A 23,763-nucleotide genomic window follows, 5' to 3' on the forward strand; every position below is an offset into this window, starting at 1 on the left:
GGGTGGAGGTCGGGGTGGAGGTTGAGGTGGAGGTCGGGGTGGAGGTCAGGGTGGTGATCGGGGTGGAGGATACGGTGGAGGTCAGGGTGGAGGTCGGGGTGGTGGTCAGGGTGGAGGTCTGGTTGGAGGTCGGGGTGGGGGTCGGGGTTGAGGTTATGGTGGAGGTTGGGATAGATAGCGGGGTGGAGGTCGGGGTTGAGGTGGAGGTCGGGGTGGAGGTTACGGTGGAGGTCAGGGTGGAGGTCGGGGTGGTGGTTACGGTGGAGGTTACGATGGAGGTTGGGGTGGAGGTTACGGTGGAGGTCGGGGTGGAGGTTGGGGTGAAGGTTACGGTGGAGGTCGGGGTGGAGGTTACGGTGGAGGTCGGGGTGGTGGTCGGGGTGGAGGTTACGGTGGAGATCAGGGTGGAGGTTGGAGTGGAGGTTACGGTGGAGGTCGGGGTGGAGGTTACGGTGGAGGTCGGGGTGGTGGTCGGGGTGGAGGTTACGGTGGAGGTCGGGGTGGAGGTCGGGGTGGAGGTCACGGTGGAGATCAGGGTGGAGGTCGGGGTGGAGGTTACGGTGGAGATCAGGGTGGAGGTTGGGGTGGAGGTTACGGTGGAGGTCGGGGTGGAGGTCGGGGTGGAGGTTACGGTGGCGGTCGGGGTGGTGGTCGGGGTGGAGGTTACGGTGGAGGTCGGGGTGGAGGTTACGGTGGAGGTCGGGGTGGAGGTTACGGTGGAGGTCGGGGTGGAGGTCGGGGTGGAGGTTACGGTGGAGGTCGGGGTGGAGGTTACGGTGGAGGTCGGGGTGGAGGTCGGGGTGGAGGTTACGGTGGAGGTCGGGGTGGAGGTTACGGTGGAGGTCAGGTTGGAGGTTGGGGTGGAGGTTACGGTGGCGGTCGGGGTGGTGGTCGGGGTGGAGGTTACGGTGGAGGTTGGGGTGGAGGCTACAGTGGAGGTCAGGGTGGAGGTTGGGGTGGAGGTTACGGTGGAGGTCGGGGTGGAGGTTGGGGTGGAGGTTACGGTGGAGGTCGGGGTGGAGGTTGGGGTGGAGGTTACGGTGGAGGTCGGGGTGGAGGTCGGGGTGGAGGTCGGGGTGGAGGTTACAGTGGAGGTTGGGATAGATGTCGGGGTGGAGGTTGGGGTGGAGGTTACGGTGGAGGTCGGGGTGGAGGTTGGGGTGGAGGTTGAGGTGGAGGTTATGGTGGAGGTCGGGGTGGAGGTCGGGGTGGAGGTCGGGGTGGAGGTTGAGGTGGAGGTTACGGTGGAGGTCGGGGTGGAGGTCGGGGTGGAGGTTACGGTGGAGGCCGGGGTGGAGGTTACGGTGGAGGTCGGGGTGGAGGTCGGGGTGGAGGTCGGGGTGGAGGTTGAGGTGGAGGTTACGGTGGAGGTCGGGGTGGAGGATACGGTGGAGGTCGGGGTGGAGGTTGGGGTTGAGGTTACGGTGGAGGTCGGGGTGGAGGTTGGGGTGGAGGTTACGGTGGAGGTCGGGGTGGAGGTTGGGGTGGAGGTTACGGTGGAGGTCGGGGTGGAGGTTGGGGTGGAGGTTACGGTGGAGGTCGGGGTGGAGGTCGGGGTGGTGGTCGGGGTGGAGGTCAGGTTGGAGGTTGGGGTGGAGGTTACGGTGGAGGTTACGGTGGAGGTTGGGGTGGAGGTTGGGGTGGAGGTTACGGTGGAGGTCAGGGTGGAGGATACGGTGGAGGTCGGGGTGGAAGTTGGGGTTGAGGTTACGGTGGAGGTCGGGGTGGAGGTTGGGGTGGAGGTTACGGTGGAGGTCGGGGTGGAGGTTGGGGTGGAGGTTACGGTGGAGGTCGGGGTGGAGGTTGGGGTGGAGGTTACAGTGGAGGTTGGGGTGGAGGTCTGGGTGGAGGTCGGGGTGGAGGTCGGGGTGGAGGTTACAGTGGAGGTTGGGATAGATGTCGGGGTGGAGGTTACGGTGGAGGTCGGGGTGGAGGTCGGGGTGGAGATCGGGGTGGATGTCGGGGTGGGGGTCGGGGTGGATGTCGGGGTGGAGGTTACGGTGGAGGTCGGGGTGGAGGTCAGGGTGGAGGTCGGGGTGGAGGTCGGGGTGGAGGTCGGGGTGGAGGTTACGGTGGAGGTCGGGGTGGAGGTCGGGGTGGAGGTTACGGTGGAGGTCGGGGTGGAGGTCGGGGTGGAGGCCGGGGTGGAGGTCGGGGTGGAAGTCGGGGTGGGGGTCGGGGTGGATGTCGGGGTGGGGGTCGGGGTGGAGGTCGGGGTGGGGGTCGGGGTGGAGGTCGGGGTGGAAGTCGGGGTGGAGGCCAGGGTGGATGTCGGGGTGGAGGTCGGGGTGGAGGTCGGGGTGGGGGTCGGGGTGGATGTTTGGGTGGAGGTTACAGTGGAGGTCGGGGTGGAGGTCGGGGTGGTGGTCGGGGTGGGGGTCGGGGTGGGGGTCGGGCTGGAGGTCGGGGTGGAGGTTGGGTTGACGGTGGTAACAGGAGAAGTGTTTGGATTGGTTGTGCTGGAAGTTGTGCTGCTCGATGTTTCAATTGTTGGAGTTGAGGAACTGACGTGATTTGGTTTTTCACTGGTTGTGGAAATTGAGGTGGGAGTCACTGGGAAAGCTGCAATATAAATCAAAGATAAGAAATGTTAAACAGTGAACTCGGTGACATTGCTCAGAAAGCTTTCCTTCTCACGGGCACAAAATGGGCAGCAGAACCATTCCAGACAGCAGCAGGCAATTCAATTAAATCGTCACAATTAACCATCATCATCATTGATTCATTTTTTAATCGAGAATCACAAAATGTGGAGAAATACATCAACTCAGAATGACAAAGAGAATGAAAAGCAAGGGGAATAATTCTCGATTGAATCTCTTGCTGCTTGCAAACACTCAGGATCAACACCAGAAAAGCAGCAATCGCTACTCTCGTTTAGAAATTGGTTCAGGAAAGTTGACAGCAGCAAAAGCAAAATATATCCGTCTAGACGTTCAGCCTCAGTAAAATGTGCTGCACAGCATCCAATACAGTGGCTGGTGTCTGCATCAAACTCGGAGTCTGAAGTAAATCACTCACCACATTGGTATGGCCATGAAAACAGGTGTCATTGGATCACAGACTACGTACAGTGCAGAAGGAGGCCATTCGACCCACCAACTCTCCAGCAGAACATCCGACCAGGGCCACCCCTTCCATCCAGCATTTTTACCCCATTAATCTCCCTAACATACACTTCTTGGGCCACTAAAGGGTGTAGGTCAGGGTGGGGGTTGGGGTGGAGGTCGGGGTAGAGGTCGGGCTGGGGGTCGGGGTGGAAGTCGGGGTGGGGGTCGGGATTGAGGTTGCGGTGGAGGTCGGGGTGGGGGTTGGGTTGAAGGTGCGAACAGGAGAATCCACGAAACCTGCACATCTTTGGACTGTGGGAGGAAACCAGAGCACCCGGATGAAACCCAAACACACACGGGGAGAATGTGCAGATTCCACACAGTCACCCGAGGCTCGAATTGAACCCGGGTCGATTCCAGCTCATGAAATAACTCATGAATCTGTTTCTTTTCAATGTGGAGAGGAACTTTAAAATGGCAGTGAGATGAATGTACCATAAATATCTCAAGCGTTCATGTATTAATATCACCAAGATTCATAATCATATCAAGAGTATCAGCATAACTCGTCATAACATTCAAGAGGAGACTTTCGGTCTGTCATTGGGACTATCAGGACGACTTGCAAGAAGTGTCAAGAGAAACTGTCAAGGCTGTTCAGAGAACAAGTCCAAACTACAAAGAGGACCCATTATTGCCAAACATCAAGAAAACCTTTTGTTTCGGAGTTGCTGGCTGGCCAGCATTTATTGTCATGATGTGGAGATGCCGGCGTTGGACTGGGGTGAACACAGTTAGAAGTCTCACAACACCAGGTTAAAGTCCAACAGGTTTATTTGGTAGCAAATATCATCTTTGCTACCAAATAAACTTGTTGGACTTTAACCTGGTGTTGTGAGACTTCTTACAGCATTTATTGCCCAGCTCTGGGTCCCCTGAGGGTGCACTTGAGTGTCAATCACTTATTGTCGGGGTGGAGGTAACGGTGGAGGTTGGGGTGGATGTCGGGGTGGATGTCGGGGTGGAAGTCACATGTAGGCCAGACCAGGTAAGGATGGCAGATTTCCCTCCCTAACGGACATTTGTGAATCAGATGGGTTTTTCTGACAATCGACAATGGCTTCATGGTCATCAGTAGTTAATTCCAGATATTTTTAATTGAATTCAAATTCCACCATCTGCCATGACAGGATTCGAACAGGTCCCCAGAACATTACCTAACTTGCTGGGTTCATAGCTAATGATAATAACACTCGGTCCTGGCCTCCGCTCTGTCATGCTTTCAAAAGTCCTGCTCTTGAAACTACTTTGATAACCACACAGAGTGATATAAAAATGTAGCCTGCCATTAGTAGAAAGCTAGATGATAACATGAGTAGACCCGAAGCATATGGGTTGACAGGGTGGATGGGGGGATAATCTGTCACATATGTTGACATGGATGGAGCATGGGAATGATGTGTGTGGGCTGAGGGCTGGAGGTTGAAGGGATGCCCTTTGTTTCATTGTTTTTTTGACAAAGTGCTGGTCCAGAAAGTCATGCCTTTCAGCCAACCCATCTCCATAGCCAGCGGCCTCTACTCTCATTCCGGGGGGTGAGACCAAATTGCCTTTCATCCCACTCTCCCAGAGTGAAAATTTCAACTTCCAGACCACATTTTCAAAGACCATTCTGACACTCAAAAACATTGGAAACAAGAATTCGATCAAAACTGTCATTCTGAGCGCAGGGTATTTTAGCCAACAACTGGCAGTCAAGTTAAACTCAGACAATGTCCTACCTTCACATGTCCTTCCAGGTACACTGGGGCTTGTGTCGTTGAACCCATCATTACACTGACAAGTGTACGTTGCGTTCAGTCTGATACAAGTTGCATTCACTGAACAGTCATTCTGCCCTGACTGGCAGCTGTCTTTGTCTGTAATGAAGGGGAAAGATCTGTGTTAGAACACTGCTTCAGTCTGAATTTAACCAGCTGGGAGTATCTGAAGAATTGATAATTATGGAGTTTCATGTGACTCCTCACTCCTCACTTTACTCCGTTCAAAATGTCATCTCCTAATGGTGGGGAACAATTCATCAGAAACATCCCCAAACAGCATGGAGAGATGGAGAATGTGACATGAACTGGATAACGCTGTCAGTTTTAAACCATGCTGTGGAGATGCCGGCGTTGGACCGGGGTAAACACAGTGAGAAGTTTAACAACACCAGGTTAAAGTCCAACAGGTTTATTTGGCAGCAAAAGCCACACAAGCTTTCAGGGCCCTAAGCCCCTTCTTCAGGTGAGTGGGAATTCTGTTCACAAACAGAATTGTGAACAGAATTCCCACTCACCTGAAGAAGGGGCTTAAGGCTCTGAAAGCTTGTGTGGCTTTTGCTACCAAATAAACATGTTGGACTTTAAGCTGATGTTGTTAAACTTCTTACCCAGTTTTAAACCAGTCAGAAAGAATGAAGGTCTACATTCTCTTCTGGTGACAGAAGTCCTGAGTGAAATAACTGTGAGGACTTTAAACCCAACTTCCAAAAGATACAAACCTAACGCACAAAACTACTCGCAATGTGACACAAACTGGCATTGAATTGGGAATCACATTGAGAGTTGGCATAAGGGTGGATGGTGCAGGAAATGGAGAAATTCACACTGTCTGAATCTGGGTTAAGGATGATTGGAGGAGGGTTTCCTTTGGTTGCTATGTCTGAATGGCTTTGATTTGATTTGATTTATTATTGTCACATGTATTAACATACAGTGAAAAGTATTGTTTCTTGCGGCTATCCAGACGAAACACACCGATCATAGAGAAGGAAACGAGAGAGGGCAGAATGTAGTGTTACAGTTATAGCTAGGGTGCAGAGAAAGATCAACTTAATGCAAGGTAAGTCCATTCAAAAGTCTGACAGCAGCAGGGAAGATGCTGTTCTTGAGTCGGTTGGTACATGACCTGTCATTTGTATCTTTTTCTGACTGGTTTAAAACTGGGTAAGAAGTTTAACAACATCAGGTTAAAGTCCAACAGGAACCAGAGCACCCGGATGAAACCCAAACACACACGGGGAGAATGTGCAGATTCCACACAGACAGTCACCCGAGGATCGAATTGAACCCGGGTCGATTCCAGCTCATGAAATAACTCATGAATCTGTTTCCTTTCAATGTGGAGAGGAACTTCAAAATGGCAGTGAGATGAATGTACCATAAATATCTCAAGCATTCATGTATTAATATCACCAAGATTCATATTCATATCAAGAGTATCAGCATAACTCGTCATAACATTCAAGAGGAGACTTTCGGTCTGTCATTGGGACTATCAGGACGACTTGCAAGAAGTGTCAAGAGAAACTGTCAAGGCTGTTCGGAGAACAAGTCCAAACTACAAAGAGGACCCATTATTGCCAAACATCAAGAAAACCTTTTGTTTCGGAGTTGCTGACTGGCCAGCATTTATTGTCATGATGTGGAGATGCCGGCGTTGGACTGGGGTGAACACAGTAAGAAGTCTCACAACACCAGGTTAAAGTCCAACAGGTTTATTTGGTAGCAAATATCATCATTGCTACCAAATAAACTTGTTGGACTTTAACCTGGTGTTGTGAGACTTCTTACAGCATTTATTGCCCAGCTCTGGGTCCCCTGAGGGTGCACTTGAGTGTCAATCACTTATTGTCGGGGTGGAGGTAACGGTGGAGGTTGGGGTGGATGTCGGGGTGGATGTCGGGGTGGAAGTCACATGTAGGCCAGACCAGGTAAGGATGGCAGAGTTCCCTCCCTAACGGACATTTGTGAATCAGATGGGTTTTTCTGACAATCGACAATGGCTTCATGGTCATCAGTAGATCCTTAATTCCAGATATTTTTAATTGAATTCAAATTCCACCATCTGCCATGACAGGATTCGAACTCAGGTCCCCAGAACATTACCTAACTTGCTGGGTTCATAGCTAATGATAATACCACTCGGTCCTGGCCTCCGCTCTGTCATGCTTTCAAAAGTCCTGCTCTTGAAACTACTTTGATAACCACACAGAGTGATATAAAAATGTAGCCTGCCATTAGTAGAAAGCTAGATGATAACATGAGTAGACCCGAAGCATATGGGTTGACAGGGTGGATGGGGGGATAATCTGTCACATATGTTGACATGGATGGAGCATGGGAATGATGTGTGTGGGCTGAGGGCTGGAGGTTGAAGGGATGCCCTTTGTTTCATTGTTTTTTTGACAAAGTGCTGGTCCAGAAAGTCATGCCTTTCAGCCAACCCATCTCCATAGCCAGCGGCCTCTACTCTCATTCCGGGGGGTGAGACCAAATTGCCTTTCATCCCACTCTCCCAGAGTGAAAATTTCAACTTCCAGACCACCTTTTCAAAGACCATTCTGACACTCAAAAACATTGGAAACAAGAATTCGATCAAAACTGTCATTCTGAGCGCAGGGTATTTTAGCCAACAACTGGCAGTCAAGTTAAACTCAGGCAATGTCCTACCTTCACATGTCCTTCCAGGTACATTGGGGCTTGTGTCGTTGAACCCATCATTACACTGACAAGTGTACGTTGCGTTCAGTCTGATACAAGTTGCATTCACTGAACAGTCATTCTGCCCTGACTGGCAGCTGTCTTTGTCTGTAATGAAGGGGAAAGATCTGTGTTAGAACACTGCTTCAGTCTGAATTTAACCAGCTGGGAGTATCTGAAGAATTGATAATTATGGAGTTTCATGTGACTCCTCATTCCTCACTTTACTCAGTTCGAAATGTCATCTCCTAATGGTGGGGAACAATTCACCAGAAACATCCCCAAACAGCACGGAGAGATGGAGAATGTGACATGAACTGGATAACGCTGTCAGTTTTAAACCATGCTGTGGAGATGCCGGCGTTGGACCGGGGTAAACACAGTGAGAAGTTTAACAACACGAGGTTAAAGTCCAACAGGTTTATTTGGCAGCAAAAGCCACACAAGCTTTCAGGGCCTTAAGCCCCTTCTTCAGGTGAGTGGGAATTCTGTTCACAAACAGAATTGTGAACAGAATTCCCACTCACCTGAAGAAGGGGCTTATGGCTCTGAAAGCTTGTGTGGTTTTGCTACCAAATAAACCTGTTGGACTTTAACCTGATGTTGTTAAACTTCTTACCCAGTTTTAAACCAGTCAGAAAGAATGAAGGTCTACATTCTCTTCTGGTGACAGAAGTCCTGAGTGAAATAACTGTGAGGACTTTAAACCCAACTTCCAAAAGATACAAACCTAAAGCACAAAACTACTCGCAATGTGACACAAACTGGCATTGAATTGGGAATCACATTGAGAGTTGGCATAAGGATGGATGGTGCAGGAAATGGAGAAATTCACACTGTCTGAATCTGGGTTAAGGTTGATTGGAGGAGGGTTTCCTTTGGTTGCTATGTCTGAATGGCTTTGATTTGATTTGATTTATTATTGTCACATGTATTAACATACAGTGAAAAGTATTGTTTCTTGCAGCTATCCAGACGAAACACACCGATCATAGAGAAGGAAACGAGAGAGGGCAGAATGTAGTGTTACAGTTATAGCTAGGGTGCAGAGAAAGATCAACTTAATGCAAGGTAAGTCCATTCAAAAGTCTGACAGCAGCAGGGAAGATGCTGTTCTTGAGTCGGTTGGTACATGACCTGTCATTTGTATCTTTTTCCCGAAGGAAGAAGGTGGAAGAGAGAATGTCCGGGGTGCGTGGGGTCCTTAATTATGCTGGCTGCTTTGCCGAGGCAATGGGAAATGTAGACAGAGTCAATGGATGGGAGGCTGGTTTGCGTGATGGATTGGGCTACATTCATGACCTTTTGTAGTTCTTTGCAGTCTTGGGCAGAGTAGGAGCCAGACCAAGCTGTGATACAACCAGAAAGAAAGCTTTCTATGGTGCATCTGTAAAAGTTGGTGAGTCATAACTGACATGCCAAATTTATGATTTGTCAATCTGGTGATTCATTGCTAATCCCAACTGAATTATGATTGTGGTTTTGCTTTTCTCACATTGTTCTTTTCTTGAACATCGTATTGAAAAATGCATTAAGAAAAATCACTTTTGCTCAGTTTCTGAGTTTATTTCACTCCTGTCAGATTATTCTTTCCAGCATGGAGCATCTGGAGATGTTTTTCTCGCAGAGAGTGGTGGGTGCCTGGAACGCGCTGCCAGAGGAGGTGGTGGAAGCAGGCACATCAGCAATATTCAAGAGACATCTGGATGGGTACAAGAATAGGGAGGGAATAAAGGGATACGGATCGAATAAGGGCAGAAGGTTTTATTTTAGTTTGGTTGGGGCATCATAATCGGCATGGGCTTGGAGGGCCGAAGGGCCTGTTCCTATGCTGTACTTTTCTTTGTTCTTTGTTTTTTGAAGACGGTGGAATTAATCAGTGTCTTGGAAACACAACAGTCTGCCAAGAAATTCAGATTTCACCTTTTTAATGTTATTTTCTGTATCAGGGCTAACCCTCATCCTTGATGTAATCATTGTAGCTATTCTGATATACTCAATTTAAAGCCTCAGTATGATAAAGTCAAAATGATTCAATTTTTTGATTGGTAATAAGGAAAGAAAGTCTTGCATTTATATAGTGCTTCTCACAACCAGCGACTGTCTGAAAAAGGTTTACAACGATGTCATGTTTTTGAAGTGTAGCCACTGTTGTAATGTAGGAAACACAGCAGCCAATAAGCACACAGTAAATTCCCACAAACAGCAATGTGATCATGACCAGATTGTCTGTTTTATGATGTTGATCGCTGGATAAACATCGGTCAGAACATCAGGGAGACCTCTCCTGCTCTCCTTCAAAATATTGCCACGGACCAGCTGAGCCACAGCTCATAACCAATATCAATAACATCAGTGTAATGTCAACATTGGATACCCTCTGAATCCTCTGCTTCTCACCCAAAAACTATACCTCCTTGTGATTAACCCCTCAACCAAAGGGAACAGTTGCTTCCTACTCACCCTGTCCATACCCATCATAAACCTATACACCTCCATCATGCTCCTCCCTCAGCCTGCTCTGCTCTGAGGAAAACAATCCAATCCAATTTTCTGCAATAGTTTCCCGACCACTCATATGAGACTCACTGTAATTCTCTGGCGAATCCCTACATTCTAATCAGTATTCTGTAACTTGATTTTGTGTCTCGGTGCCCTGTTTGAGAGCAGATTTCCACTCCATCTGACGAAGGAGCAGCGCTCCGAAAGCGAATGGTATTTGCTTCCCCCCCGTGGCCAGAGAGGAATTATAAATTTGCGTCAGAGCCCCTGCAATTTCCTGCCTCGCTTCCCACTGCAGCCTGGGATGCAATTCATCCGGGCCTGGGGATTTGTCCATTTGTAAGTCCATCAAAGCCTCCAATGCCTCCCACACTTCCAATGTCAAACTGCTTAAGAAGCTCAAAGTCCCTTTTCCTTGAATTCCGTACCTATGTCCTGCTTTTCCTGAGTGAAGACCAATGAGAAGAATTCATTTATCACCCTTCCAATGTCCTGCGGCTTCTCACACAGGTTGCCCCCCCCCCCACCCTCACAGACCCCACCCCTGCTCCCCCCCCCCGCCGCCCCGGTCTCTAATGGGCCCTGCTCTTTCCCTGGATAACCTCTTCCCCTTGATGTATTTATAGAATATTTTATGATTCTCCTTAATCCCGTTCGCAAGTCCTTTTTCATGTCCCATTTTTGCTCTCCTAATTGGTTTCTTAAGTTCTCTCTTGCACTTCATATATTCCTCTTGGACCACAGCTGAATTGCTCCCTTTGGTCTTGCTGAAAACATTTCTCTTTTTCCTTATTCAGTCCTGAACAGTCCTGGACATCCAGGGCTCCCTCAACTGTTCCGAGTCAACTTTGGCCAGATCGTGCCTTATTTTAATCAAATCCAAAGCTGTTTTTTGTCGGTCATCTTTCTCCTTGTCCATAAAAAAACTTGAATCATACCGCATTAAGGTCACTATGACTAAAATGCTCCCACACGGCCACATTGAACACTTATCCGGCTTTGTTTCCCAGAACCAGATCCAGTACTGTGCCATCCTTTGTTGGGCCTTCTACATATTGATACAAAAACTCCGCTGAATACATTTCAAAACATCCACTCCATCTAAATCCTTTATTTTAAGACTATCCCAATTTAGTTCAAGTTGGAATCCCCTAGTATAATTATCCAATTATTATTCTTAAACACCTCAGTGATCTGTCTACATATCTACACCTTTATTTCCTACTGAATCTTTGGGGGCGTATAATACACTTTCAGTAATCTATTTTCCCCCTTTATATTCCTAAGTTCTAGCCAACAAAGCCTCGTTTGAAGACCTTTCCAAGATATCATCTCTCCTTGTTGCAGTAATTGATTCCTTAATTAATAATGCAACACCTGCCTTTTTACACCCTCCTCTGACTTGCCTAAAGATCCTCTACCCCAGATTGTTGAATTGCCAGTTCTGCCTTTCCCTCAACCATGTTTTTGTGATGGCAACAAGATCACAATTCCATGTGTCAATCCACGCCTTTAACTCATCAGTCTTACCTATTACACAATTCCATGTGTCAATCCACGCCTTTAACTCATCAGTCTTACCTATTACATCAAAGTAAAGACCATCCAATCTTGCTTTACTCTCTTGACACTCAACATAAAAGAACACATTCTGACTTGTTTCCATTACTGTAACATGATGTGTCTCTGTTTTACTAATGTTCTGTGTCCCCTCCCCAGAATCAAACCTCATTGGAACATCACCCACTATAATAGCCACTTTTCCAGGGATCCCAAAGCTGTGGAACTCTACCCAATCCTCCTTTTTCCTGCTTCCTAAACGCTGCAGGATTTCAAAAGCCAAATTTGGAATCATCGATCAACTCTGTTGATTCCGGAGTTCAGAGGTTTGGCTGATGTGGAGAGATTGAGTCGACTGGGACTACACCCATCGGAATTCAGAAGAATGAGGAGAGATCTTATAGAAACATATAAGATTATGAAGGGAATAAATAAGATAGAAGCAGGGAGGTTGTTTCCACTGGCAGGTGAAACTAGAACTAGGGGCATGGTCTCAAAATAAGGGGGAGCAGGCTTAGGACTGAGTTGAGGAGGAACTTATTCACACAAAGGGTTGTGAATCTGTGTAATTCCCTGCCCAGTGAAGCAGTTGAGGCTACATCATTGAATATTTCTAAGGCAAGGATAGATGCATTTTTGAACAATAAAGGAATTAAGGGTTACGGTGAGCGGGTTAGTGGAGCTGAGTCCACGAAAAGATCAGCCATGATCTTATTGAGTGGCGGAGCAGGCTCGAGGGACCAGATGGCCGAAAGAACAAAGAACAAAGAAAATTACAACACAGGAACAGGACTTCAGCCCTCCAAGCCTGCATCAAACCTAACCATAACCCTAACACTAACCCTAATGCCCAACTGAACTAAAACCCCCTACCCTTCCGGGGAGCATATCCATCTATTCCCATCCTATTTATGTATTTGTCAAGATGCCCCTTAAAAGTCACTGCCGTATCCGTTTCCACTACCTCCCCCGGCAATGAGTTCCAGGCACCATTACTCTCTGTGTAAAAAATCTGCCTCGTACATCTCCTTCAAACTTTGCCCCTCGCACCTTAAACCTATGCCCCCTAGTAATTGACTCTTCCACCCTGGGAAAAAGCTTCTGACTATCCACTCTGTCCATGCCTCTCATAATCTTGTCGACTTCTATCAGGTCGCCCCTCAACCTCCGTCGTTCCAGTGAGAACAAACCAAGTTTCTCCAACCTCTCCTCAAAGCTAATGCCCTCCATACCAGGCAACATCCTGGTAAACCTTTTCTGTACCCTCTCCAAAGCCTCCACATCCTTCTGGTAGCGTGGCGACCAGAATTGAACGCTATATTCCAAGTGCGGCCTAACTAAGGTTGTATAAAGCTACAACATGACTTGCCAATTTTTAAACTCAATGCCCCAACCGATGAAGGCAAGCATGCCGTATGCCTTCTTGACTACCTTCTCCACCTGCATTGCCACTTTCAGTGACCTGTATACCTGTACACCCAGACCCCTTTGCCGATCAATACTCTTAAGGGTTCTGCCATTTACTGTATATTTCCTATCTGTATTAGACCTTCCAAAATGCATTGCCTCACATTTGCTTACTTTTGCTCCTAGTTCTTATGTTCATGATTCAGTTCTCTCTCCCTTCTCTTCTTTAACATTTCTGGCAACAGCTGGAGGTTCATTTTCCAACTTTCCTCATTCTTCCAGAAATTTCCCAAGTTCTTTGAGGTCAGTGATTGAAATGCTCGCTGTGGAATTCCTTACCTGAAATGGTTGTGTTTTGAAGGTCTACAGCGAACGCTGAACTGTTGGTTAAAGAATCAGCGACTGATTGTTTGATGTCAGATACAGGGACAGTCACGTTTGTTGATGATGCTATCTCAAACTTAACGACCACACTGCCTTCTTCAATAGATGTGACAGTGATTGTCAGTTTTCCATCCCTGATTAAAGCCTGGATCGCTAGACTCAGGCCTTTCACCAACTGAAATGAAGCAAACAGAAATCCATTCTCATTTCCCGAAAGTGAGTTCATAGCGTTTACAATGAAATCCAGTTGTGTCCATTTCCCTGTTTTATTTCCTGTATTATCTGATTAGGATGTGTGCTAGGGTGGATTAGATGACAAATGTTAAGATCTTACAGGTTGCTCAGGACAAACCAATGCTATCAGTGTGTTTAGTCACCTGATCAAAATTTGGAAAGGTATCAGTTAGAGCAGGATACCAATTGCTGAGGACGCTGGAATGTATTCAAAAGCTTGACTTCTATACTCAGAATCAGGAACTTGAAGATGTATTTTGAAAGTTCACAGGTAGCAAAAGGCAGCTTATTTGCAAAAAGACAAGGGCCGGAGTTTTACCGCCCTGCTCGCCACGGGAATCGGAACGGGCGAGGGGCGGACAATGGGAAGGTCTGTTGACCTCGGGTGGGATTTTACGGTTTCGGGCAGAGCGAGGCTGTAAATTCTCGCACATAGATTATATTAATTTTCTATCAACTGTGCCCTCTGACTCCAACCCTCCCACCCCTCGTCTCCAACACATCAAAGACTTACTTCATCAGTGAAATTCTTCACAAAGTTTTTGTACCCCTGGCTGCTTTCATTTTTCAAATCTGCTGCGAACGGCACATTTGTAATTCTTGTTGACACTTCCACTACCGCGGCAACTACAAATAGCGAAAAAAATACTTTGTGAGTAAAACTAGCATTGTAAATTCATGGTTATCGATACAGTTCTAGTTTGAATTCGAAGTACAGACATTATTAACCTCCCAGACACAGTGAGATGACAGCGAGTGAGGAGTTAAAACAATGGTGAAGTATTTACCGCTGCCATTTGGGCTTCCAGGTTTTGAAAAGTTTCAAAGGCCTCTGCCACAGTCAGGCACATGTGATACATGAGCGGCACAGTGGTACAGTGGTTAGCACTGCTGCCTCACAGAACCAGGGACCCAGGTTCAATCCCCGGCTTGGGTCATCACCCATGTGGAGTCTGCACGATCTCCCTGCGTCTGCGTGGGTTTCCCTCGGGTGCTCCGGTTTCATCCCACAGTCCAAAACTGTGCAGGTTAGGTGCATTGGCCATGTTAAATTGCCCCTTACAGTTCCAGGATGCGTAAATTGAGGGATTAACAGGGTAAATATGTGGGGTCATGGGGATAGGGCCTAGGTGGGATTGTTTTTGGTGGAGACTCGATGGGCCAAATGGCCTTCTCCTGCACTGTAGGGTTTCTATGATTCTATGAAATGGCTATATTTAAGTGGGGGACCCATATCATTCTTAAGATCCTTATGTAATTATAACTTGGGATCATAATACTTGTTATAGAATCATAGAATCCATGCACTGCAGAAAGAGGCCATTTGGCCCATCAAGTCTGCACCAACCATAATCCCACCCAGGTCCTTTCCCCGCAACCCCAGTTACCCTGCTAGTCCCCCTGACACTAATTTTACGATTTGGAGTCTGAGGGCCGGATCCGGACGTAATGCAGATCTGAGCCCGGAATCCTCTTTGCAGCGCGCCCAAAAAGCTTAGTGCTGGCTCCAGTCCGATCTGCGCAGTGGGCGGGGCTTAGCGCTGCCGGAACGATTGGAGCTCTGAACTGCACATGCACAGTTCAAAAAAAATCTGAAGCAGCGCGCCCGGGCGCGAAATAAAAAAACAGCAGAGAGAGCAGAGAGGAGGGGGCGGGGGGGGTGGGGAGCTGGGGGGGGCCTCCTCGAGTTAGAGTGCTCCTTTGGGTCTCTCGAGGAAACTTATGACTTCCACTGTCCGGGGGATTCCACCCCCATCTTCCTCTAATGGCTATGATGTCATCCAAACCTCTCCCACCCTTTTGTGGGGTTGTTTGGCATTCAGCCTTTTAATTTATTACAAGTTTGTTCCCTTTAAGTAGCCAGACCAAGTCACGGAGATTTTTATACAGCTGCTTATTCAAGCCATTTATCAAGGACCCTGTAAAACCAATTAGTGGCCAGTATGGGATTCAGGATTACACCATCAAATATACTTTCAGATTTGATTACAAGGAATTAACATACATCAATCAAGATATAGGAGTTATCTCCATCCACACAAAACTATTGATTAAGGTTACATCATGCATAAGATACAAATGTTAAACTCCAATCACCACCTTTGCACACCTGCGTAATTATAATATTCAACCAGCGTGAAGATTTATTCACGTTAGCTGACCTATTGTTATTGTTACAAGTTGTCCTTAACATATTCGCTTGAGTTTGGATTTGTAGATATCAATTGTCCCTCCCATGTCTAGATGTCTGATTTAATGAATTATTTCAGACTGAGCCATGGATAGATAAATAAACCGATAAACACTCTAGAGTTTCCCTGCCTACATTATCTGCAGGCCAAAGGAGAAACAAAATCTGGGTTCTCAAACATACCTGTCCTGACCTTCCTTGTAATTGTCTGCTGCTGACCGCATGTTGTGGTGGATATTTTTATCTGATATTCAACGCCGGGCTGCAATCCGCTAAATCTTGCTGCTTTTTGCTCCGTTTGAATTTGCCTCACCACACCATTCCCCGTGGAGATTGTGAGAGAGAAATTATGCTGTTTGGATGCGTTGTTAGTATCCCAGGTAATGGAGATGACTTCACTTTCCACTGATATCAAATTCATACGAAGGAACCTCAGTGGTGCTGAAATAAAAATTATCCAGCATCAGAAAGAACAAAACATGCATTTGCTAAAAGCATTCTGTTTTTTATTCTTCAAAGTGCTTCATGGACAATGAAGTATATTTCACGAGGACTCACGATTGAAATGTGGGAAACATTGTGAACAATTGACACACAACTTAGTCCCAGAAACAACAATAAGATACGAACCAGAAAATATATTTTAAATAGCCTTGGGGAAAAACATAACCATTGGCCAGGACACCAGGCTGCCTCTTGCATTGGGGAGTATCACTGACATTTCACTGGAGATCAAAAGACAGAGAGTGAGATAGATCTAATGAAAGGTCAAAAGGTGAGCGAGGGCTCTATTAGTGATGGGGGAGGGGTAGTTTCAGAATAAGAAATATGAGCAGGAGAAGGTCATTGATCCCCTCTGCCTGTTCCTGCATTCGTAGATTCCCTACAGTGCAGAAGGAGGCATTCTATGGTTCTATTCACCCGGAGAAAACCCATGCAGACACGAAGAAAACATGCAAACTCCACACAGTTATCCGAGGCCGGAATTGAACCTGGGTCCCTGGTGCTGTGAGGCAGCAGTGCTAACCATTGTGCCACCATGCCACCCATGGCTGATCTGATTGTGGCCTCAACTTGTCTTTCCTGCCTGTTTCCGGAAACATTCACTAAACTGTAGATCAAACACCTATCCTATTCTGGATTACCTTTGCCAAACCTGTGATGACATTTTAATTGATCCGCACTGTGTGACAGTTCCCGGAGGCTTGCACTTAGTGCCTCTGCTGTGTGATTGTGGGCAATCTGTGGCACTCTCTTATGGGACTTGTAGTAGGACGCCCAGGGAGCTTGGGTTGGTTGCAGCAAGATAGGAAAGAACGGAAAGGGCTAAACAGACAGCCTGGCTGTAATACACAAACCCACTGCAGGTAGACACATGATAAATTACAAATAACTACTTCCCAGGTAGCACTAGGCAGTCACACCCCAGTTGATACCCTTCGGAGATTACAGCAACAATAAAAAATCAATAACACTTATCATGACCTCCACAATGTCTAGAGATGATGCATAACATCCACTGTAGCTCTGGAAAACTAATCAAGTACCGGGGGGATGGTGGCAATCGACATACACAGTTGAAATTTGCCTACTAGCAGGGAATTGCAGGGCTTTGATATTGCAACAAGATAGGCAGGTTATGTGCAATAGAACAGTGGGGGGCATGGGGTGGCACAGTGGCGAGCAGTGCTGCCTCACAGTGTCAGGGACCCGGGTTCGATTCCCGGCTTGGGTGACTGTGCGGAGTTTGCACATTGAAGTTATTGTGAAAATCCCCTAATCGCCACACTCTGGCACCTGTTCGGAGGGAGAATTTAACATGGCCAATGCACCTAACCAGCTCATCTTTCAGACTGAGGGAGGAAACTGGAGCACCCGGAGGAGACCCACGCAGACATGGGGAGACTCCGCACAGTCAGTGACTCAAGCCCGGAATTGAACTCGGGTCCCTGGCGCTGTGAGGCAGCAGTGCTAACCACTGTGCCACCATGCCGCCCCTATCCTCTGAAAGTTTGTGATTTCAAATAAACCTGTTGGACTATAACCTGGTGTTGTGTGACCTCTCATCTTATATAATGGAAAGGTTATAGATTAAAACATTCAACTTACCACAGACTGTAGTGAGTGTTGTGGAGATTGGCGTGGTGGTAGTGGTAATAAGTGTGGTTGTTGGTGTGATGCTTGTTTGCGTTAGTACGATGGTGGTTAAGGTGGGCAGTGATGTGATGGTCGAGGTTGGTGTGGTGGGTGAGATGGGCGTTGATGGGGTGGTTGAAGTGGATGTTGGTGCGATGGTCAAGGTGGGTGTTGTTGGGGTGGTTGAGGTGGGCGTTGGGATGATGCTTGAGGTGGGCGTTGGTGCAGTGGTTGTGGTGGAGGTGGGAGAGGTAGTTGAGCTGGTGATGACAACAGTGGAAGTGATTGGATTAGTTGTGTTGGGGGTTTTGGTGGTAGGTGTTGTGGTAAGTGTGTTTGTTGTTGGAGTGCTGATGGAGGGAGTGCTGGTGTTTGAAGATTCCTTGCTTGACGAAGTGACAGTTGGAGTCGTACTCGCTGAGGAAAAACCTGCAATAAAGATTGAAGAGACAGGAACGTGAATAGTAATTTTGGCAAAATTACTCAGAACATTTTGCAGCATAACCCAATGTAAAACTGTTGAGGCAAACACTGGTATAAATAGTAGCAACGTTACAAATTGCCACTAAAGGAATGACACAGATGAAGAGTCATCCAGAGTCCAAACGTTGCCTCTATTCTCTCTCCACGGATGCTGTCAGACCTGCTGAGTTTCTCCAGCATTCCCAGCTTTGTTTCGGATTCCAGCACCCGCAGTATTTTGCTTTTACCACTTAAGGAATGTTCAGGATGTTTGGATATTAAAATCAAACAACTGGGAAGCAGTTGATTCATCAATGGAGAGTTTGTCGTGACAGACAGAGATTTCACTTTGGGAATGAAGGAAACATAAACTGGCAGAAGAGGAAACATGAACAAATTAACGACACTTCCCATTGCTTTTCCGGGTGAATCAAATCCCACATTATGGAGTTCCCTGTGGCTGCAGTTACCTGCCTGGCTTTCCTGCACACCCATTGTAAAAGACAGGACATTCACTGGATGAACGAACACAATATCTGTAAACAGCAGTATAAGCAAGGATTCTATGAATGGGCACTGTGAATTTAGAAATAGAATGTGCAACGTAGGAAGATTACAGATAGCAACAGGCAATTAAATGAAATGGTAAAATAAACCATTGTACCCATTTATTTTATTTTTAATGAGAATGACAACATTTTGAGAAATACACCAGCAAGTGGTGGCACGGTGGCACAGTGGTTAGCACTGTTGTCTCAAAGCACCAGAGACCTGGGTTAAATTCCAGCCTGTGTGGAGTTTGCACATTCTTCCCATGTCTGTGTGGGTTTCCTCCAGGTGCTCCGGTTTCCTCCCACACTCCAAAGATGTGCAGGTTAGGTTGATTGGCCATGCTAAATTGCCCCTTAGTGTCATGGGTAAATGTTTGGGGTTAGGGGTATAGGATGCTGGGTGGGATTGCTGTCGGTGCAGGCTCGATGGGCCGAATGGCGCTGCAAGGATTCTATGAACGGGCACTGTGAATAAATTAGATATGGTGGCATATTTTCAAGCGTCATGCCCACATTTCACTGCTGATGCCAGCCTTCATGAGACAGGAACAGCACTGCCAACCTCAGAGCACACATAGGCAGTATGTCCGGAGCGTTGCAAGGTGCATCAAGGAGAACAATCATCTTCTCTGGTTGTCATGTAAGGTCTGAGGATTGATTGGAATCCAGACTGCAGCACCTCTCCACAGGCTATCCCTCATACAAAACTAATGTTCAGGCCTCATCCTCATACTGAGTCCCCAGGATGAGATTGTTCTTTCGGACACAGTATTCCCAGTCATGGATGCGAGTGATATCAGCTTCGTGTGCATAGAGAAAGCTTCAGGCACAACATCGCCTGATTACTAACCCTGCCTTCACCTGGAGCATCCCAAGTTCCCATCCTGCATTGCCTTGGCATCTCTGGGCTGGAAGATGCCAGCATTGCATTTTGGCATTAATTAGTAATTTCATTCATAATAAAGTGCACACCTCAGATGTAGTGGAGTTTCCCTCTGATCCCATTTAAGGCCTCCGCATTTTCTTTCCAGCAGTTTCAGATAAAGACAAGGAAACCTGGCACACTAATGGCCCAGTCACAATCGGACAACCATGTTCACAACAAAAACAGAAAAATGCTGGAAAAGCTCAGCAGGTCTGACAGCATCTGTAGCGAGAGGGTAGAGCCAACATTTCGAATCGAGATGACCCTTCATCAGAGCCAGGATCATTTAGACTCAAAACGTTGACTCTGTTCTCTCTCCACAGATGCCGTCAGACCTGCTGAGATTTTCCAGCATTTCTTTTTGTTTCAGGTTCCAGCATTCGCAGTATTTTGTGCGTTTCCAGATAACCATGCTGTTTGCCCATCAGAGAGCTGGCTCAGGGACTATGTCAATCCATGCTAGCCAGGCCTTCAGATCCAGAGCAGCATCCTCCCATTTAACAGTCCAGCACCTGGGGCCTGGACACACATCATCGAGTCATACAGTGAGGAAAAGGCCCTTTGGCTTTACCAGAAATCTCACAGCTTTGGAACTCTACCCAATCCTCATTTTTTCCTTCTTCCTAAACGTTTCAGGATTTAAAAAGCCAAGTTCTGGCAGTTTTGAATAAACTGAAGGTCGATAAGTCCCCTGGGCCTGATGAAATATATCCTAGGATTCTTTGGGAGGCAAGGGATGAGATTGCAGAGCCTTTGGCTTTGATCTTTGGGTCCTCACTGTCCACGGGGATGGTGCCAGAGGACTGGAGAGTGGCGAATGTTGTTCCTCTGTTTAAGAAAGGGAATAGAAATGACCCTGGTAATTATAGACCGGTTAGTCTTACTTCGGTGGCTGGTAAATTGATGGAAAAGGTCCTTCGGGATGGGATTTACGACCATTTAGAAAGATGCAGATTAATCCGGGATAGTCAGCACAGATTCGTGAAGGGCAAGTCATGCCTCACAAATTTGATTGAATTTTTTGAGGAGGTAACTGAGTGTGTTGATGAAGGTAGGGCAGTTGATGTCATATACATGGATTTTAGTAAGGCGTTTGATAAGGTCCCCCATGGTCGGCTTATGATGAAAGTAAGGAGGTGTGGGATAGAGGGAAAGTTGGCCGATTGGATAGGTAATTGGCTATCTGATCAAAGACAGAGGGTGGTGGTGGATGGAAAATTTTCGGACTGGAGGCAGGTTGCTAGCGGAGTGCCACAGGGATCAGTGCTTGGTCCTCTGCTCTTTGTGATTTTTATTAATGACTTAGAGGAGGGGGCTGAAGGGTGGATCAGTAAATTTGCTGATGACACCAAGATTGGTGGAGTAGTGGATGAGGTGGAGGGCTGTTGTAGGCTGCAAAGAGACATAGATAGGATGCAAAGCTGGGCTGAAAAATGGCAAATGGAGTTTAACCCTGATAAATGTGAGGTGATTCATTTTGGTAGGACTAATTTAAATGTGGATTACAGGATCAAAGGTAGGTTCTGAAGACTGTGGAGGAACAGAGAGATCTTGGGGTCCATACCCACAGATCTCTAAAGGTTGCCACTCAAGTGGATAGAGCTGTGAAGAAGGCCTATAGTGTGTTAGCTTTTATTAACAGGGGGTTGGAGATTAAGAGCCATGGGGTTATGCTGCAACTGTACAGGACGTTGGTGAGACCACATTTGGAATATTGTGTGCAGTTCTGCTCACCTCACTATAAGAAGAATGTGGAAGCGCTGGAAAGAGCGCAGAGGAGATTTACCAGGATGCTGCCTGGTTTGGAGGGTAGGTCTTATGAGGAAAGGTTGAGGGAGCTAGGGCTGTTCTCTCTGGAGCGGAGGAGGCTGAGGGGAGACTTAATAGAGGTTTATAAAATGATGAAGGGGATAGATAGAGTGAACGTTCAAAGACTATTTCCTCGGGTGGATGGAGCTGTTACAAGGGGGCATAACTATAGGGTTCGTGGTGGGAGATATAGGAAGGATATCAGAGAGTGGTTGGGGTGTGGAATGGACTGTCTGCAGTGATAGTGGAGTCAGACACTTTAGGAACATTTAAGCGGTTATTGGATAGGCACATGGAGCACACCAGGATGATAGGGAGTGGGATAGCTTGATCTTGGTTTCAGATAAAGCTCGGCACAACATCGTGGGCCGAAGGACCTGTTCTGTGCTGTACTGTTCTATGTTCTCAGTTCGGAATCATTGATTCACTTTATGATTCAGCTTTCTCTCCCTTCTGTTCTTTAACATTTCTGCATCACCCGGAGGCACACCTCCCGCCTTTCCTCATTCTTCCAGAATTTTCCCAAGGTCTCTGAGTTCAGTGATTGAAAGGCTTGCTGTGGAATTCCTTACCTGAAATGGTTGTGCTTTGAAAGTCTTTGTCACACATTTCCTTGTTGTTTAAAGATATATCAATCAATTCTTTGATTTTGGCCAGAAGGCCAATCAGGTTTACTGAGGTCGTCAGAGCAAATTGAATTACCACATTCCCTTCTTCAATAGATTTGACTGTAAGAGTTAGTTTTCCAATCTTGATTAAATCCCGGATATCTGTGCAAAGTCCTTCTTCCAACTGAAATGAAGGAAACAAGAAACACTGTAACTCCTGCCAATGTAGTAGCCTCATCACCAAAACAGGCCTGTGCATGCATGGGCAGGCAATAATGCAATTCTGCTATGCCCAGCCTGTCAGTACGCCCTGTGCATGCGTGACTGATGAAACATCCATACATCATAGAATCACAGAATCCCTACAGTGCAGAAAGACTCTCCGAAACAGCATCCCACCCAGGCCCGCCACTCTGCCCCATCTTTGTAACCCCATGCCAATCCACCCAACCCACGCACCCTCACATGGTGAAGACGTGATTTTCCCACAGAAATGTGAGTGTGGCTAAAAGTCTCTTCATAATTATACATTTCAAAAAGGCAAGTCTACTCTTACCCATTCCTCATTCACATGGAGATACGAGCAGAAAGCTCCAGTAACTGAGGCAGCACGAGCACAGGCACGATGGGCTGAATGGCCACATTCTATGCTACCATTTCCAAGATTTAATCGAAGTGGAGAAGGCAGCATAGTAACACAGTGGTTAGCACTGCTACCTCACAGTGCCTGAGGCATGGATTCAATTCCTGGCTTGGGTCATTGTCTGTGCGGAGACCGCACGTTCTCCCCATGCCTGCTTGGGTTTCCTCCGGGTGCTCTGATTTCCTCACACAATCTGGAAGACATGCTGGTTAGGTACATTGGCCATTCTAAATTCTCCCTCAGTGTACCTGAACAGGAACCGGAGTGTGGCAACTAGGGGCTTTTCACAGTAACTTCATTACACTGAGAATGTAAGCCTACTTGTGACAAATAAATAAACTTTAAATAATAGTCTACAAGCAAAATATGACTTTTCAAGCCACAAATAAAGAGGTGTTGTATCTTAAATAGATACTTAATAGCCACTGATTCATTTTTCTGTTATAATTATTCCCAATTGTATCTGTTTGTCTGCTTTTTGATTTCCTGTATTAGCTGATTAGAATGTGTGTTAAGGATAGATTTAGATGGGAAAAATTAAGATCTTCTAGATAGCCCATGATTGTTATCAATGTACATTTGGGACCATTTGGAAATTTGGAAAATGATCAAAGAAGAACAAGATTAAAGTTTATTTATTAGTCACAAGCAAGGCTTACATTAACATTGCAATGAAGTTACTGTGAAATTCCCCTAGTCACCACACTCCGGCGCCTGTTCAGGTCAATGCAGCTAACCAGCACATCTTTCAGACTGTGGGAGGCAACTGGAACACCCA

At 46.9% G+C, this 23,763-nt stretch overlaps 2 protein-coding genes across 2 annotated transcripts in view; both read right to left on the reverse strand.

Annotated features, from left to right (window-relative positions):
* Window positions 1–23,763, reverse strand: part of LOC144506092 (uncharacterized) — an 88,253-nt gene that overhangs the window by 39,139 nt on the left and 25,351 nt on the right. Inside the window, exons 5-8 of the mRNA XM_078231908.1 lie at window positions 22,307–22,526; window positions 17,961–18,416; window positions 16,035–16,292; window positions 14,175–14,287 (exon numbers count right to left, since the gene is read on the reverse strand). Coding sequence (XP_078088034.1) covers window positions 14,175–14,287; window positions 16,035–16,292; window positions 17,961–18,416; window positions 22,307–22,526 — 1,047 coding nt within the window. The remainder of the gene's footprint in view (window positions 1–14,174; window positions 14,288–16,034; window positions 16,293–17,960; window positions 18,417–22,306; window positions 22,527–23,763) is intronic.
* LOC144506234 (uncharacterized) lies at window positions 904–7,040 on the reverse strand. Its single transcript, XM_078232092.1, has 4 exons — window positions 6,980–7,040; window positions 4,832–4,969; window positions 1,004–2,562; window positions 904–927 (listed from the first exon to the last, which is right to left on the reverse strand). Exons 1-4 carry the CDS (start codon window positions 7,038–7,040, stop codon window positions 904–906), a joined length of 1,782 nt encoding a protein of 593 aa, XP_078088218.1.

This window comes from Mustelus asterias, chromosome 17 (genome assembly GCF_964213995.1).
Source record: "Mustelus asterias chromosome 17, sMusAst1.hap1.1, whole genome shotgun sequence".
In the NCBI taxonomy this organism is placed as follows: Eukaryota; Metazoa; Chordata; class Chondrichthyes; order Carcharhiniformes; family Triakidae; genus Mustelus; species Mustelus asterias.

What these genes read in the sequence shown, in the direction of transcription:
- LOC144506234 (XM_078232092.1), bottom strand. Translation starts at nt 7,040, where the DNA reads ATGACAGAGCGGAGGCCAGGACCGAGTGGTATTATCATTAGCTATGAA. An exon ending in CTATGAACCCAGCAAGTTAG is followed by an intron (nt 4,970 to 6,979) that starts GTAATGTTCTGG and finishes CCTTCATTACAG; the next exon opens with ACAAAGACAGCTGCCAGTCA. An exon ending in ACCTGGAAGGACATGTGAAG is followed by an intron (nt 2,563 to 4,831) that starts GTAGGACATTGT and finishes TTTATATTGCAG; the next exon opens with CTTTCCCAGTGACTCCCACC.